Source organism: Pleurodeles waltl, chromosome 3_1, assembly GCF_031143425.1.
Source record: "Pleurodeles waltl isolate 20211129_DDA chromosome 3_1, aPleWal1.hap1.20221129, whole genome shotgun sequence".
Lineage (NCBI taxonomy): Eukaryota > Metazoa > Chordata > Amphibia > Caudata > Salamandridae > Pleurodeles > Pleurodeles waltl.
This window is the reverse complement of record NC_090440.1, coordinates 6,924,718-6,943,474: the sequence shown is the minus strand read 5'-3', so window position 1 is coordinate 6,943,474 and position 18,757 is coordinate 6,924,718. Positions and strand designations below refer to the sequence as shown.

The 18,757-nt window shown below is 48.9% G+C and overlaps 1 protein-coding gene across 1 annotated transcript in view; it reads right to left on the bottom strand.

Annotated features, from left to right (window-relative positions):
• PSMC3 (proteasome 26S subunit, ATPase 3) overlaps positions 1–18,757 on the bottom strand; it is a 64,440-nt gene that overhangs the window by 25,694 nt on the left and 19,989 nt on the right. Inside the window, exon 6 of the mRNA XM_069221623.1 lies at positions 8,532–8,669. Within this exon, the coding sequence (XP_069077724.1) occupies positions 8,532–8,669 (138 nt within the window). The remainder of the gene's footprint in view (positions 1–8,531; positions 8,670–18,757) is intronic.

The following is an 18,757-nucleotide window of genomic DNA, read 5'->3' as shown; positions in this document are numbered from 1 at the left end:
TTTGACAAGAATGTATTTGTGTGTTATTATGGGTTGAAAGGCTTTTAACGCTAGAAATACTGCTAACAGTTCTAGGTAATTGATATGAAATTTTGTTTGGTGTACATCCCATTGTCCTTGAATGCTGTGGTGATTGAGGTGTGCTCCCCACCCTGTCATGGAAGCATCTGTTGTTATAACGTATTGAGGCACTGGGTCCTGAAATGTCCGCCCTTTGTTTAAATTGTTGCTGTTCCACCATAGAAGCGAGAGGTATGTTTGGCGGTCTACCAACACCAGATCTTGAAGTTGACCCTGTGCCTGTGACCATTGTGATGCTAGGCACTGTTGTAAGGGTCGCATGTGTAGTCTTGCGTTTGGGACAATGGCTATGCATGATGACATCATGCCTAGAAGTTTTAGCACAAATTTTGCTTGTATCTTTTGGTTTGGAAACATAGCACTTATTACCTTGTGGAATGCTTGCACTCTTTGTGGACTTGGAGTGGCAATTCCTTTTGATGTGTTGATGGTTGCCCCTAGATATTGGTTCGAGGTGTGACTTTGTATAGTTGATGGAGAAACCCAGTTTGTGAAGGGTTTGTATGACATATGTGGTGTCGTTTGTGCACTTTTTTACTGTGTTGGTCTTGATTAGCCAATCGTCTAGGTAAGGAAACACATGTATCTGTTGTCTCCTGATATGTGCTGCTACTACTGCTAGACATTTTGTGAATACTCTTGGTGCAGTTGTTATTCCGAATGGAAACACTTTGAATTGGTAATGTATTCCTTTGAATACGAACCTTAGGTACTTTCTGTGAGAAGGGTGTATCGGTATATGAAAGTACGCATCTTTTAGGTCTAATGTGGTCATGTAATCTTGCTGTTTGAGCAGTGGAATGATGTCTTGTAGTGTGACCATGTGAAAGTGGTCCGATATGATGTAGGTATTTAGTGTCCTGAGATCTAATATTGGTCTTAATGTTTTGTCTTTTTTTGGAATTAGAAAGTACAGGGAGTAAACTCCTGTGTTTTTTTGTTGTACTGGTACTAGCTCTATTGCATCCTTTTGCAGTAGTGCTTGAACTTCTAGTCCTAAAAGTTCTAAATGTTGTGGTGACATTTTGCGTGTTTTTGGAGGGATGTTTGGTGGGAATTTGTGGAATTCTATGCAATAGCCATGTTGGATTATTGCTAATACCCAATTGTCTGTTGTAATCTGCTGCCAAGATTGGTAGAATTGGCGTAGTCTTCCCCCCACTGGTGTTGAGTGAAGGGGTTGTGTGACTTGAAAGTCACTGTTTAGGTGGAGGTGTTTTTGGAGTCTGGAATCTTCCCCTACTCCTTGGGAATTGACCCCCTCTATATCCCCTGAAACCTCCTCTTTGGAATGAACCCCGATATGGTGTGGTTCTTGTTTGTTGGCTGGTGGTGTGTGGGTTGGCCACGAAACCCCCCTCTAAATGGAGTTTTTCTAAAAGAGCCTCTGCTCTGCGGGGAGTAGAGTGCGCCCATGGCTTTGGCCGTGTCTGTGTCCTTTTTAAGTTTTTCAATGGCTGTGTCCACTTCAGGGCCAAAAAGTTGTTTCTCGTTGAAGGGCATATTAAGGACAGCCTGCTGGATTTCCGGTTTGAAGCCTGAAGTGCGGAGCCAAGCGTGTCTCCTTATGGTGACAGCAGTGTTGACTGTTCTCGCTGCAGTATCGGCTGCGTCCATTGAAGAGCGGATTTGATTGTTTGAGATCGTTTATCCCTCTTCAACTATTTGCTGCGCCCTTTTTTGGTATTCCTGTGGAAGATGGTCTATGAGAAGTTGCATCTCATCCCAGTGTGCGCGGTCATATCGGGCCAGCAGCGCTTGAGAATTTGCGATGCGCCACTGGTTGGCTGCCTGTGATGCTACTCTTTTTCCTGCCGCATCAAATTTTCTGCTTTCTTTGTCCGGAGGTGGGGCGTTGCCAGATGTATGGGAATTTGCTCTTTTGCGAGCTGCCCCTACTACTACGGAGTCAGGTGGTAACTGCGAAGTAATAAACACTGGGTCTGTGGGTGGTGGTTTGTATTTCTTATCCACCCTTGGGGTGATGGCTCTTGATTTTACGGGCTCTTCAAAAATTTGTTTTGCGTGCCGTAACATCCCTGGTAGCATTGGGAGACATTGATATTGGCTATGTGTAGCCGAGAGGGTGTTAAATAAAAAATCATCCTCTATAGGATCGGAATGCAGTTGGACATTGTGGAATTCTGCTGCCCTAGCCACCAGTTGCGAGTATGAGGTACTGTCCTCTGGCGGTGACGGCTTTGTGGGGTATGAATCGGGATCATTGTCCGGCACTGGGGTGTCATATAGGTCCCAAGCGTCTTGATCCTGATTATCTTGACTTATGGTAGTTTGCGCTGGTGAGTGCATTGTGGCGGTGTTTGTGCCGGCGATGCCTGTTGTGGTGGAGAGGGCGGAGGCGTGACTTTTTTAACCACTTTGGCTTGTGGTTGTGCGTCATCCTTGAGAAGTCCGATCCTTCTTTTTCTCATTATTGGGGGAAGGGTTGATATCTTCCCTGTGTCTTGCTGGATGTACAGTCTCTTTTGTGTGTAGTCTGATTCTACACTTTGGAGCTCTTGTCCAAATCTGTGCATTTGGCCACTTATTCCTTGTTCCTCTGTGTAGGATGGAGGTGTGGAACTTTTCGGCGCCGAGAGAGAATCTTTTTTCGGCTTCGCCACCGACCGAATTTTTGTGGCTTTCGGCAGGGTGTCTCGGTGCCGATGTTTTTCGGTGCCGGCATCTTGTTTTTGCCTCTCGGAGCCGCTATCTCGGCTCCGAGGTTGCTCAATGGCGGTCCCTCGACCGGAGTCGGGTGTCTTCGCTATGGGCGTGCCCTTTTTCGGCGCCTTCGACGGCTCGCCGGTTTTATGGGTCGAGCCATGGCCTGTTGGCAGTGGCGTCCCCTGGGCTTTTGTCTTCTCGATGGTTTTAATTTTCCACGTCTTACTCACTGTTTGTTGCTGTTGTTCGACGTCGGAGTCTCCGGATTCTGATTCCGGAACCGAGAATGTTTCCTCTTCGTCGTCGAAACGTTGTTTTGTCGGCGTGGACGCAATTTGTAGACGCCTGGCTCTTCGGTCCCGGAGTGTTTTTCTGGACCGGAAGGCTCGACAGGCCACACAGGTATCCTCCTTGTGCTCGGGGGACAAGCACAAGTTACAGACCAAGTGCTGATCTGTATAAGGATACTTACTGTGACATTTTGGGCAGAAACGAAACGGGGTCCGTTCCATCGGCTTCGATGTCGCACGCGGTCGGGCCGACCAGGCCCCGACGGGGGATCGAAGCTACCCCAAAATCTTCCGATGATCGGTGTCGATGTACCTAACTATCCCGATACCGAACGGAACAATACCGACGCTTTCTTCCGAGATTCTGACTAACTTTCCGAACCGAAACACGGAGCGAAAAGGAATACGTCCGAACCCGACAGCGGAAAAAAACAATCTAAGATGGAGTCGACGCCCATGCGCAATGGAGCCGAAGAGGGAGGAGTCCTTCGGTCCCGTGACCAAAAAAGACTTCTTCGAAGAAAAACAACTTGTAATACTCCGAGCCCAACACCAGGCAGCGGACTGTGCGAAACATGTGTATCTGCAGCAACATATGCCATCGAACCTATGGTACCTTGCCCTCATGCTTCCCACTGATAGATGCTACCCACTGATAGGAGACTCACACATCCATCTTCAGCTATCTCCACACAGTAGAAGAGCTCACAAAGGAAACAGGGGAAATTAGAGGGCAGAGAGTCTCGTCCCAGCATTTCTCAAGTCTAGAAGAAAGTGAAAAAACCAGAAGGGCCTTGGCGGCACCTTCTTTGTTCACTTGGGATTCTACAGGCCCAGCAGGGTGTGTAGGGGTCCTGCCAAGCTTGCAGTACAAGGGAAAGGGAAGGAAGGAACCACCCAAACTCATCCACACCTTTGGCATGGCACCTGCTTTCGGCAGCCTCTGGTATAATACCTAACCGAGAAGTTCTGAATTGTCCTCCTTGCAATGGCACCTTTCAGAGAGCATCAATGCTTACAGACCTCAGTCCTAAATGGCAACTACTCTCCTGTGCTGTTCTTTGACTATCCGTCAACATTCTGCTTCAGTTGTGTTTACTCTTTGGTAAATGCTGCTGGGAGGAAAGCAGTTGAATTGCCATTTGATCTAGACAGGATTAGCTGCAACTTTAGAAGCTTTGTTACTTTTCTTTTTAATCTGGAGTAGCTGCGATGGTTCATCAGGACATTTGAAACCACTTTACAAAGAAGACTACTGGTTTAGCGAGGGTTGTCTGGAAAAGAATAGTTTTTAGTATGACGGTGCCGTCTGCCAGGAGAAGGGCTAATGGCTGCTTAAGCCTTTAAAGGACATCAATATTACAGTTTCTTAACTCAGATTTTACATAAGTGTTACATTAAATACTCAAGTGCTACCAGATTCCTGTCAAATGCCTTGGACACTGGAAAGAAATCCACCCCAACTTCTGCACCCCCTCTCCTTCCAAGCAGCAATATCTGGCAGTGCTGAGTGGCCTAAATGAAGCAGTTTCAGAATTTACAAAATGTAAAGGAACTCTTCAAGCTTAACCAATGTTAAGGCACTTTTTTTTTTTTTTTTTTTCTTTTTTCAAAGGTCCTTTACTGACCTGTTCTTATTACTAATCACCGTTTACGACTTTTGTAGGCCTTAGTTTTTGTATAACTTTGAAAAGCTGTGACATCCTACTCTTGGCATAGTTGTTGTACCTACCTTATCTTTTCATGCGTGCCGCAGGTTGGCTGCTGATCTAATGCAGGTGCTTCTTGTTCTGGTCAGACATGCACGGATCGAGACAATCCGCCTACTAGGTAGGGGCGCATTCTAAGTGTACCACCAACCATAGATGGCAGTAGGCGGCGGCTGATTATAGTTGCAGGGACACAAGGGTGAAGCCTGGAAGGATTTTTCCAGACAAGTGTATTTGAGGGAGTACAAGGTTATTTTCCATCTCTTCTGTTGTCCTTGATGCTCAGGTTCAGTGGTCGGCTCAGGCCAGGGTGCAGTGGTCGGCTCAGGCCAGGGTGCAGTGGTCGGCTCAGGCCAGGGTGCAGTGGTCGGCTCAGGCCAGGGTGCAGTGGTCGGCTCAGGCCAGGGTGCAGTGGTCGGCTCAGGCCAGGGTGCAGTGGTCGGCTCAGGCCAGGGTGCAGTGGTCGGCTCAGGCCAGGGTGCAGTGGTCGGCTCAGGCCAGGGTGCAGTGGTCGGCTCAGGCCAGGGTGCAGTGGTCGGCTCAGGCCAGGGTGCAGTGGTCGGCTCAGGCCAGGGCAACAATTTCCTGGCAGAGGATGTTAGGGAATGCTGATAGATTGAGGCCTAGTGAGTGGCTTTTGCAGCAGGAGGAGTTATTAGTAACTGGTTTTATTCCTACTGTTTTCAGGTGTGTAGAATGTTTTATCTTTGCATCGTGTGTTGAAGTTGCTGTCGAGTTTGAAATTTCCGATGAATGGGAGGTTGGAAGGTGGCAAAGGTGATGGGGCTGGAGGTTTCTTCTAGGAAGTGCTTGTTCGGTCTGGGTAGTCTGTTGATCAGATGAAAGGAGGCTGTTTTGGAGATTGGCAGTAGCAGAGTGTAGGAAAATGGCTCCCTGTTGCAATTACCCCACACGTTTTGCCTGATATTGATACTGACTTGACTGAGAAGTGTGTTGGGACCCTGCTAACCAGGCCCCAGCACCAGTGTTCTTTCACTAAAAATGTACCACTGTTTCCACAATTGGCACACCCCTGGCACACAAATAAGTCCCTTGTAAAAGGTACCAGTGGTACCAAGGGCCCTGTGACCAGGGAAGGTCCCTAAGGGCTGCAGCATGTGTTGTGCCACCCTAAGGGAACCCTCACCTAACACATGCACACTGCCACAGCAGATTGCCTTTTTCTCTCCAACAACACACACAAAGTCGACATGGCATCCCCCTCAGGGTGCCATGCCCACAAAATACTGCCTGTGGCATAGGTAAGCGACCCCTCCAGCAGGCCTTACAGCCCTAAGGCAGGATGCACTATACCCCAGGTGAGGGAATAGCTGCATGAGCAATATGCCCCTACAGTGTCTAAGTCCATTCTTAGACATTGTAAGTACAGTGTGGCCATATTAAGTATATGGTCTGGGAGTTTGTCAAAAACAAACTCCAGAGTCCCATAATGGCTACACTGAATACTGGGAAGTTTGGTATCAAACTTCTCAGAATAATAAACCCACACTGATGCGAGTGTTGGATTTATTACAAAATGCACAGAGGGCATCTTAGAAGATGCCCCCGGTAATTTACCCAATCCTTCAGGGCAGGACTGACTGGTCAGTGCCAGGCTGCCACTGAGACAAGTTTCTGCCCCCTGGGGTGAGAGCCTTTGTGCTCTGAGGACAGAAACAAAGCATGCACTGGGTGGAGGTGCTTCTCACCTCCCCCTGCAGGAACTGTAACACCTGGTGGTGAGCCTCAAAGGCTCACCCCCTTTGTTACAGCACCCCAGGGCATCCCAGCTAGTGGAGATGCCAGCCCCTCTGGACACAGCCCCCACTTTTGGCAGCAAGTCCAGAGGAGATAATGGGAAAAACAAGGAGTCGTCACCCACAATGTCAGGACAGCACCTAAGGTGCCGTGAGCTGAGGTGAACCCTGCCTGTTGAAATCCTCCATCTTGGTTTTGGAGGATTCCCCCAACAGAATTAGGGATGTGCCCCCCCCTCCCCTCAGGGAGGAGGCACAAAGAGGGTGTAGCCATCCTCCGGGACAGTAGCCATTGGCTACTGCCCTCCCAGACCTAAACACCTCTAAATCTAGTATTTAGGGGCACCCCAGAACCCAGGAAATCACATTCCTGCAACCTGAAACAAGGACGACTGCTGACATGAAAGCCCTTCAGAGACGACGGAGACAACTGCTTTGGCCCCAGCCCTACCGGCCTGTCTCCTGACTCAAAAAACTGCAACAGCGACGCATCCAACAGGGACCAGCGACCTCTGAAGCCTCAGTGGACTGCCCTGAACCTAAGGACCAAGAAACTCCTGTGAGCAGCGGCTCTGCTCAACAACAAGCAACAATTTTGCAATTTTATTGCAACTTCTAAATACTTCACTCTTCCCTCCGGAAGCGAGAGACTTCACCCTTTGCACCCGACGCCCCTAGCTCAAGCTCCAGAGAACCAACACCACAGGGAGGACTCCCAGGCGACTGCGACCTCGTGAGTAGCCCGAGACGACCCCCCCTGGATCACCACAGCGACGCATGCAGAGAGAATCCAGAGGCTCCCCCGGACCGTGACTGGCTGTAACAAGGAACCCGACGCCTGGCCCAAGCACTGCACCCGCAGCCCCCAGGACCAGAAGGAACCGAACCTCAGTGCAGGAGTGACCCCCAGGCGACCCTCTGCCTGGCCCAGTTGGTGGCTGGCCCGAAAAGCCCCCCCTGTGCCCTGCCTGCACCGCTAGAGTGACCCTCGAGTCCCTCCATTGAATCCAATACAAAACCTGACGCCTGTTTGAACACTGAAGCCAGCTGCCCCTGAGGGTGCGTTTTGTGTGCCTACTTGTGTGCCCCCCACCCAGTGCTCTACAAAACCCCCCTGGTCTGCCCTCCGAAGACGAGCACCCGTTCTTCATAGGCGCCTATGTGTTTTGGGCACCTCTGACCTCTGCACCTGACCGGCCCTGAGCTGCTGGTGTGGTAACTTTGAGGTTGCCTTGAACCCCTAACGGTGGGCTGCCCATGCCCAGGAACTGAGACTTGTAAGTGTTTTACTTACCTGACAAACTAACCATTACTTACCTCCCCCAGGAACTGTTGATTTTTGCACTGTGTCCACTTTTAAAATAGCTTATTGCCATTTTAACAAAAACTGTATGTGTTATTGCCCTAATTCAAAGTTCCTAACTTACCTGTGTGGAGTACCTAGCATTTTATGTATTTACTTCAAATCTTGAACTTGTGGTTCTAAAAATAAAGAACATTTTTCTATATAAAAACTATTGGCCTGGAGTTAAGTCTGAGTGTGTGTTTCTCATTTATTGCCTGTGTGTATACAACAAATGCTTAACACTACCCTCTGATAAGCCTACTGCTCGACCAACTGTCAAAAAAGGACATTTTAAACACCTCAAAATCAGTGAAATAAGTACAATCACAGCGAGTTACGATCATCTTTCTGATCATGGGAAATGACGGTAGCAGCAGCCCTACCACTGATCGGCCTTTTCTTTGAAGAATGCTGGGTGTTTCAAGTCACACAACATTAAATTTACACTGGAAGGCTCAAAGAGTTAGGAACAAACATCTTAAAACCTGGACTTGAAAATTAAGGGCACACTGAAGATTTATACACAGATTAACAGCTTCTGAAGTGGTATAAAACAGGCCCAACACAATGATGACATGGTCTGATCATAAATCTGGGCTGATCTTTGCTATCACTCAACAACAGGAAAGATACAAGCTTCAGACAGATGCTTTAAACTCCCGTCGCCCTCACTGCCACTCACCTCCTGGATCTGTTTGTCCAATCCACCAATGTCACTGTACTGCTCAGTAGGCCGCTCGTCTACTTCCATGGCCTTCACACGGGAATCATACTCTGTGGGGAGCGTCTCCAGGATCAAGTAGGAATCCTTATTCACACCCTTTAAACAGGCAAAGGAGAGGTGAATTGTTAATAAAAAAACGAAACAAACAAAACAAACACAAGATCTGAGTGAGGTGTAGACAAAACTATTCTTGTTCAAAGTCCACAATTGAGCTCACCTCCCACAGGCAGAGACTAAATACGATGCCTTCTCCCTTCAGGGGTTCAAAGCTAAAACTTCCCTTAATTGTCTGCCCAACTGCGCATCAAAAGTACAGATCAAACTCACTTTTCAACCACAACAAATAATAATATCCCCTGCCAGCCACCAAGAGTAAACCCAAGTTCTGTTGCGTAAGCAAACCAAGCCACCCTCTGTGACCAGCTTTAACACAACCCACTCGAAGGGCAGATGACTCCAAAACCCTCTCCTTACTAAGACCCATCAAACACTACACTGTAGTCCAAGGAAACTAGTTTTAACTCCTCCTCTGCCACCAGCAAGCTAAACTCTACTTCATACCACCATCTATGCAAACATAAGGCTTCCCCCACAAGTGCAGACATCCAGCCCTGTGGTTTTAACAAATGAAAGTACCTTTAATGAGGACACAAACACAAGACCCCTTCCCTTCACTGAAAACTGAAGTGCCATTCCTGGAACGACAAAAACCCAAGTGCAATACCATGACACACAAAACCCTTCCCTAATGATGACCTACACTACCCAAGCACCCTTCTGTGACAAAACAAACTCAAGCACCCAATTCCCAAAATCCAGCCCGTCAAAGTCCCTTTGACAGACAAATCCCAAAGCCCTCTTCCCCCCAAGAGACAAATCACAGTCTCCTTACAACTCTACAGACCCAGTCACTCCCACCAAATAAATTTGCTTTAGAGAGTTTTTTTTTTTTTTTTTTTTAAAACACAGCAGACTGGATATAATCCAATATCAGCATTTGTAGTTATTCAAAATATTGTATACAAACAGAAATCAGTTTGTTAAGAGTCCTAAAGTTACTACAGAAATTTCAAGTGCAAATGGAGCGGCCCCACATCTATGAAGAATTACTTTCTCTTCCAGCTTTCAGACCAAGCATCTGGAGACTCATTCAGGACCAAATAAAGAAAGCGTAATTGGGACTTTGGTAAAGAATAGAGACAACCAGTGCAAGAAAGCGCTTCCCAAGAACCTTCACAGGACAGGAGACCACATCTTTCCTCGCACGATCCAGATTGTGCTTTTCAGTTTCGCTGCATTTGCCACAGAGTTTCTAAAAACTATATTTAGATCTTAAGCTTACGCGCCAAACCTTCCCTGCTGCAGCAGAAACTCTCAGCTCAGAGGCAGTACTAGAAGATAAAAACTGAGTTGCGGGACATGCACCGTACAGCAGACTGTCTTACAAGACTAAGGGAAGCAAAGGCAACTCCTAGTGTTTTTTTCAGCAAAGGTCAAAGTGTCTCTTCATCCAGGTAGTGTTTGGATCAAATAAAGATTTGGGAGGAGATAGGCAAACAATGGGTACATGAAGTGTTTCCATCACTCATGTGTGGTTACCGCTTGTAACCTTCAGTTTCCAGTGTGCAACACCAGTATACAATTGTATCGCTAACCTCGCCAGTCCTTTTGTACCCAGAAATGCTACACCGTGAGTGATTTTTCCTTACCACACGTGCTCTCTCCTCCATATTTAATTGTCTTGGTATCATTTAGCCCCCACAATTGGCATACTGGTGTACCCCTGTAAGTCCCTAGTATAGGATACGTAGGTACCCAGTGCATTGGTACACCAGGGGTCTCCCATGGGCTGCAGCATGTATTATGCCACCCATGGGGGCCCATACAAACTGCGTCTGCCTACCATTTGCAGCCTTTCACTGCTGGTCACTACACCAGGTCACTGTAAGTCACCCCCTATGGTAGGCCCTTCCAGCCCTAAGGGCAGGGAGCAGGTCCCTGTGTGTGGGCACCCCTGCAAGACCTACAAACTCCAGTTCCAATTCCCTGGACTTCATAAGTGCAGGGAAGCCATTTTAGCTATGTACTGGCCACAGGTCATACTGTTCCTGTGGTCCAGCTACATAATGGTAACTCCAAACCTAGGCATGTTTGGTATCAAACATGTCGGAATCACACACCAATACTGATGCCAGTATTGGTGGCATGAGTCCATACACTCTGGGGCCTCCTTAGAGAACCCCCAGTATTGCTCCTACCAGTCTTCCAGGGTCTGCGAACAGCCCACACTGCTGCAGCCCCTCAGACAGGTTTCTGCCCTTCTGCTGCTTGACCAGCTCAAGCAGGGGAGGCAGAACAAAGGATTGCCTGTGGGAGAGGGTGCAACCTCCTCTCCAGTGGAAATAGATGTTACAAGGCTGGGGAGTGGGAGTCGCACCATGCCACGGGCTTGTTTTGAAGAACACATCTGGTGCCCTCCTTGCATAATCCAATTTGCACCAGTCCAGGGATCCCCGATCCTAGCTCAGGCATGAAACTGCACAAAGGAAAGGAGAGTGACCACTTCCCTGTCTATCACCACCCTCAGAGCTCCTCCAGGCGGCCACTTGATTCTGCCATCTTGAAACCAAGATGGGCAGAGGCCCTTGGGAGCATCTGAGTTCTCAGGGTAGGCATATGACGCCAGTGACCTCCTCTGATAGGGGGGGGACACCTATCAAAGTGACCAGGCCCCTTTTTGGGGCTATTTAGGGACCTTTTAGCAGGTGGGTCCCCAGATTCAGCGTGCAATGCTCCACCCAGACTCCTCTTCTGCTCCTGGCTACCGGAACTGCAGCCGGACTCCACAAGAACCGTCCAAGACTGCAACACCCAGATGACTTTGCCTTGCAGCATTGTTTCCGCCTTTCCTATCAGCACTTTGCAACATTTCCATGGCCGTGCATCCTCTGGGGGTCAGCAAGACTTCAGCTGCACCAAAGAAGCAAGAAGGAATCGCCCTTGGAGTGAATGAGTCACTGCCCTGCATCTGCAGGCACCTAAAGCAATGACATACGGCTGCTGAGATCTGCGAAGATTCTCCAACAGCAGTGTTTGAGGGGTCGGTCCCCTGGATCCCATTTATCTTCCATCCAACTTGGTCAACGGTGAGCCCTTGCCTCTTCCTCCAGGACAGAATCCCTGTGCACTGCGACTGTTGCAGCAACTAAGTCTGGTTGACTTCTGCTCCGAGGGCTCGTCAGGCTCCAAGTAGCCCCTGCCCCTACTACTCTACCTCTGCAAGGACAGTCTCCTCTCTGCTGCTTTGGCAACGCAAGACTATTCTTCAGGTGTGCTGCCTGGGCCTTACTGCGACTTACTGTGCCTAATGCCAGTGGGTTGCTTGTGGGGGCTCAACTGCTTCTGCTGGCTCTCCTGTCTTCCTAGGATCAGCCCAGACTCCTCTCCAAAGGTCGAGTCCCCAGGACCTTGCTGCTCCTCTTCAGCCCTGCAAATCTTTTTCAGCTCCAACTTGCATTTGCTTGTTGGTGGTCCTTCTAACCAGTCTGCAATCCGGCAATCACCGAGGAACAGCCCCTAGGCAACTTCAGGGACTCCCCTGCAGCTCCCGGACTCCGCAGCTGGTCTTCACTCATCACCATCGTCCTGGATCTTCACCCACTGAAGGGTGGGCTTTGCCTCCTGCCCCGCCTGGACACTCCTGCATGCACTGGACTCTGTCCCCTTCTTTTACAGATCCATTTCATCCGGACTCCACCATTGCTTTCCACCGGCCTGGTCCTGGTCTTGCATTGTTCCCATTCCAAGTACCCAAGTTAGCCTATGGGTCGACAAGATCATTTACCTCTGCTCTCCTGGTCGTTGGGGGTCTTCTAGATACTTACCTCTTGGGGTTCCACACTCTCCCAGCCCTCTGCTAAGTCCTCCGTATCCTCTGGTGGCGGACCCACTCTTGCATTCCACTTTTTTAGTATATGGTTTGGCCCCCTTACAGGGCCCTCGCTATTTTATGCTATTTCCCAGTACTTACCTGTGTATATTGTGTGTGTGCTTACCCCCAGAAGGGGGTTTGCCTATAGTAATCTAGTTTGGTGTCCCTGTAATAAAGTTTCTTTATTTTTGAAACACAGTGGTTCCTTTCATGTGTGATAAGTTACTGTGTGACTACTGCTGTATTGGAAGTGCTTCACACTCCTCCTGGATAAGTCTTGGCTGCTCACCACAGTTACCACTAGAGAGCCCTGGCTATCTGGACACTGTTACACTAACTAATAAGGAGTGCCTGGATCCAGTATAAGGTTTAACACCATAGGCGTCCACCACACACCAGGCCAGCCTCCTACACATAAAATGTACACTTTCCTCAGATTACACTACTGTAAAGCCAACAGTACCTTATCTTTGTGCCATAAACTTACAGCGGAGCATTCCCACAACCATAACCTATCTCTCTGGAGTTCCCAAAGAAATACAGAAGAGCCACACTCCTAGTGTATAGGGTCCAATACTTCAGAGAGGTGCTACAATCACAAGAGCCAAGAGACAGGGCGGACTGAGGAGCGAGACCACACTCAGTGTGTAGGGTCCGATACTTCGGAGAGATGCTACAATCACAAGAGCCAAGGGACAGAACAGACTGAGGAGCGAGACCACACTCGGTGTGTAGGGTCCGATACTTCGGAGAGATGCTACAATCACAAGAGCCAAGGGGCAGAACAGACTGAGGAGCGAGACCACACTCTGTGCATAGGGTCCAATACTTCAGAGAGATGCTACAATCTCAGCAATCACAAGAGCCAAGAGACAGGGCGGACTGAGGAGCGAGACCACACTCAATTTACATCTTGGTTTGTGGGTAGGAGTCACTGTGTGAGAGCTAAATTCCTGCGAGGAGTATGAATACAGTTGCTATTAGGTGACCTCGGGAGAGTAAACGGACTGTTCTCTTGCGGACATTCAGGGGTTGCCAGAACGATGTTTCGCTAATCAACAATATCACGTTTTACGGTTTATGTTCAAAGTTCAAGACTATGATCGCTCAGACCTTGGTGCAGCTACATGTTCTCACTAATGTCATGAACCATTTGATCTCTTGGTGCGGTCGCTTATCTGTATAGCAAGTTTATGGCTGGTTTCAACCATGAACAAACAAAAAGATAAAGTTGATATGCTTGCAACAAGACCTTAGAGCAGTTGCTACTATCCAGACTGGACCTCGTAAACTGCAGATGCCGAGCTGTGATTACCACGCCTCTCCTAGCCCCGAGGAAAGCCTCACTGCACGCTGCTCCTCACCCGACTACAGGGCTGACTGGTCTGATTGCATCACTTCTATTCTATTTTGCCCTCCTAAGTTGGATGCTCACTTAAGTGGGATCCATGTACCCCAAGCTCAGCAACTTCGGAGTACTCACTCCCAACTACTTGAAATCCTAGCCTCAAGGAAAAAAATAAAACAGACCTTGAAGCAGTCATTAGAAAGATGCAATGATGTGACCTTGGCCTTTAAATAACACCTGGAAGTCTTTCTCTACAATAAATTCTTCTCAAGCTAGATCGGTCAGATGCCCTGAAGCATGATCATCGCTTGTGAATATGTCCGTAAACTAGTCCCACCAACCCTTTGACTGAAGATATGGATTACAGAAGGACTCCTGACTATGGTGAAGAGACTGAGACTGTTCTATTATTCTTTCTGGAACAGAGATAGAAGGGATGATAGTCTCCCACCACCTCCCCGTCGACTAAACATTGTTCTGCTTGAATATAGTCAGATTTAAAACTGACTTAGTTCCGCACTATGGTTACAAAGTGCATGCTCCTCAGTACCTGTACGCCCTCCCATATTACTTTGCAGTTCCCTCATGTAGGAAGTTGGCTCTGTATGTGCTATTTCAAAGTAAGGAATAGCATGCACAGAGTCCAAGGGTTCCCCTTAGAGGTAAAATAGTGGTAAAAATAGATAATACTAATGCTCTATTTTGTGGTAGTGTGGTCGAGCAGTAGGCTTATCCAAGGAGTAGTGTTAAGCATTTGTTGTACATACACATAGACAATAAATGAGGTACACACACTCAGAGACAAATCCAGCCAATAGGTTTTTGTATAGAAAAATATCTTTTCTTAGTTTATTTTAAGAACCACAGGTTCAAATTTCACATGTAATATCTCATTCGAAAGGTATTGCAGGTAAGTACTTTAGGAACTTCAAATCATCAAAATTGCATGTATACTTTTCAAGTTATTCACAAATAGCTGTTTTAAAAGTGGACACTTAGTGCAATTTTCACAGTTCCTAGGGGAGGTAAGTATTTGTTAGGTTAACCAGGTAAGTAAGACACTTACAGGGCTTAGTTCTTGGTCCAAGGTAGCCCACCGTTGGGGGTTCAGAGCAACCCCAAAGTCACCACACCAGCAGCTCAGGGCCGGTCAGGTGCAGAGTTCAAAGTGGTGCCCAAAACGCATAGGCTAGAATGGAGAGAAGGGGGTGCCCCGGTTCCGGTCTGCTTGCAGGTAAGTACCCGCGTCTTCGGAGGGCAGACCAGGGGGGTTTTGTAGGGCACCGGGGGGGACACAAGCCCACACAGAAATTTCACCCTCAGCAGCGCGGGGGCGGCCGGGTGCAGTGTAGAAACAAGCGTTGGGTTTGTAATGGAAGTCAATGGGAGATCTAGGGATCTCTTCAGCGCTGCAGGCAGGCAAGGGGGGGGTTCCTCGGGGAAACCTCCACTTGGTCAAGGGAGAGGGACTCCTGGGGGTCACTCCTCCAGTGAAAGTCCGGTCCTTCAGGTCCTGGGGGCTGCGGGTGCAGGGTCTCTCCCAGGTGTCGGGACTTAGGATTCAAAGAGTCGCGGTCAGGGGAAGCCTCGGGATTCCCTCTGCAGGCGGCGCTGTGGGGGCTCAGGGGGGACAGGTTTTTGTACTCACAGTCTTAGAGTAGTCCTGGGGTCCCTCCTGAGGTGTTGGATCGCCACCAGCCGAGTCGGGGTCGCCGGGTGCAGTGTTGCAAGTCTCACGCTTCTTGCGGGGAGCTTGCAGGGTTCTTTAAAGCTGCTGGAAACAAAGTTGCAGCTTTTCTTGGAGCAGGTCCGCTGTCCTCTGGAGTTTCTTGTCTTTTCGAAGTAGGGGCAGTCCTCAGAGGATGTCGAGGTCGCTGGTCCCTTTGGAAGGCGTCGCTGGAGCAGGATCTTTGGAAGGCAGGAGACAGGCCGGTGAGTTTCTGGAGCCAAGGCAGTTGTCGTCTTCTGGTCTTCCTCTGCAGGGGTTTTTCAGCTAGGCAGTCCTTCTTGTAGTTGCAGGAATCTAATTTTCTAGGGTTCAGGGTAGCCCTTAAATACTAAATTTAAGGGCGTGTTTAGGTCTGGGGGGTTAGTAGCCAATGGCTACTAGCCCTGAGGGTGGGTACACCCTCTTTGTGCCTCCTCCCAAGGGGAGGGGGTCACAATCCTAACCCTATTGGGGGAATCCTCCATCTGCAAGATGGAGGATTTCTAAAAGTTAGAGTCACTTCAGCTCAGGACACCTTAGGGGCTGTCCTGACTGGCCAGTGACTCCTCCTTGTTGCTTTCTTTGTTCCCTCCAGCCTTGCCGCCAAAAGTGGGGGCCGTGGCCGGAGGGGGCGGGCAACTCCACTAAGCTGGAGTGCCCTGCTGGGCTGTGACAAAGGGGTGAGCCTTTGAGGCTCACCGCCAGGTGTCACAGCTCCTGCCTGGGGGAGGTGTTAGCATCTCCACCCAGTGCAGGCTTTGTTACTGGCCTCAGAGTGACAAAGGCACTCTCCCCATGGGGCCAGCAACATGTCTCTGGTGTGGCAGGCTGCTGGAACTAGTCAGCCTACACAGACAGTCGGTTACGTTTCAGGGGGCACCTCTAAGGTGCCCTCTGTGGTGTATTTTACAATAAAATGTACACTGGCATCAGTGTGCATTTATTGTGCTGAGAAGTTTGATACCAAACTTCCCAGTTTTCAGTGTAGCCATTATGGGGCTGTGGAGTTCGTGTTTGACAAACTCCCAGACCATATACTCTTATGGCTACCCTGCACTTACAATGTCTAAGGTTTTGTTTAGACACTGTAGGGGTACCATGCTCATGCACTGGTACCCTCACCTATGGTATAGTGCACCCTGCCTTAGGGCTGTAAGGCCTGCTAGAGGGGTGTCTTACCTATACTGCATAGGCAGTGAGAGGCTGGCATGGCACCCTGAGGGGAGTGCCATGTCGACTTACTCGTTTTGTCCTCACTAGCACACACAAGCTGACAAGCAGTGTGTCTGTGCTGAGTGAGAGGTCTCCAGGGTGGCATAAAACATGCTGCAGCCCTTAGAGACCTTCCTTGGCATCAGGGCCCTTGGTACTAGAAGTACCAGTTACAAGGGACTTATCTGGATGCCAGGGTCTGCCAATTGTGGATACAAAAGTACAGGTTAGGGAAAGAACACTGGTGCTGGGGCCTGGTTAGCAGGCCTCAGCACACTTTCAATTGTAAACATAGCATCAGCAAAGGCAAAAAGTCAGGGGGCAACCATGCCAAGGAGGCATTTCCTTACACAACCCCCCCCCAAACGAAAGAGGATGAGACTAACCTTTCCCAAGAGAGTCTTCATTTTCTAAGTGGAAGAACCTGGAAAGGCCATCTGCATTGGCATGGGCAGTCCCAGGTCTGTGTTCCACTATAAAGTCCATTCCCTGTAGGGAGATGGACCACCTCAACAGTTTAGGATTTTCACCTTTCATTTGCATCAGCCATTTGAGAGGTCTGTGGTCAGTTTGAACTAGGAAGTGAGTCCCAAAGAGGTATGGTCTCAGCTTCTTCAGGGACCAAACCACAGCAAAGGCCTCCCTCTCAATGGCACTCCAATGCTGCTCCCTGGGGAGTAACCTCCTGCTAATGAAAGCAACAGGCTGGTCAAGGCCATCATCATTTGTTTGGGACAAAACTGCCCCTATCCCATGTTCAGAGGCATCAGTCTGCACAATGAACTGCTTAGAATAATCTGGAGCTTTTAGAACTGGTGCTGAGCACATTGCTTGTTTCAGGGTGTCAAAGGCCTGTTGGCATTCCACAGTCCAGTTCACTTTCTTGGGCATTTTCTTGGAGGTGAGTTCAGTGAGGGCTGTCACAATGGATCCATATCCCTTCACAAACCTCCTGTAGTACCCAGTCAAGCCAAGGAATGCCCTGACTTGAGTCTGGGTTTTTGGAGCTACCCAGTCCAGAATAGTCTGGATCTTGGGTTGGAGTGGCTGAACTTGGCCTCCACCTACAAGGTGTCCCAAGTAAACCACAGTTCCCTGCCCTATCTGGCATTTGGATGCCTTGATAGAGAGGCCTGCAGATTGCAGAGCCTTCAAAACCTTCTTCAGGTGGACCAGGTGATCCTGCCAGGTGGAGCTGAAGACAGCAATATCATCAAGATAAGCTGTGCTAAAGGACTCCAAGCCAGCAAGGACTTGATTCACCAACCTTTGGAAGGTGGCAGGGGCATTCTTTAAACCAAAGGGCATAACAGTAAACTGATAATGCCCATCAGGTGTGGAGAATGCTGTCTTTTCTTTTGCTCCAGGTGCCATTTTTATTTGCCAGTACCCTGCTGTCAAGTCAAAGGTACTTAGGAATTTGGCAGCACCTAATTTATCAATGAGCTCATCAGCTCTTGGAATTGGATGGGCATCTGTCTTGGTGACAGAGTTGAGCCCTCTGTAGTCCACACAAAACCTCATCTCTTTCTTTCCATCTTTGGTGTGAGGTTTGGGGACTAAGACCACTGGGCTAGCCCAGGGGCTGTCAGAGCGCTCAATAACTCCCAATTCCAGCATCTTGTGGACTTCCACCTTGATGCTTTCCTTAACATGGTCAGACTGTCTAAAGATTTTGTTTTTGACAGGCATGCTGTCTCCTGTGTCCACATCATGGGTACACAGGTGTGTCTGACCAGGGGTTAAGGAGAAGAGTTCAGGAAACTGTTGTAGGACTCTCCTACAATCAGCTTGCTGTTGGCCAGAGAGGGTGTCTGAGTAGATCACTCCATCTACTGTGCCATCTTTTGGGTCTGATGACAGAAGATCAGGGAGAGGTTCACTCTCTGCCTCCTGATCCTCATCGGTTACCATTAACAGATTCACATCAGCCCTGTCGTGGAAGAGCTTAAGGCGGTTCACATGGATCACCCTCTTGGGGCTCC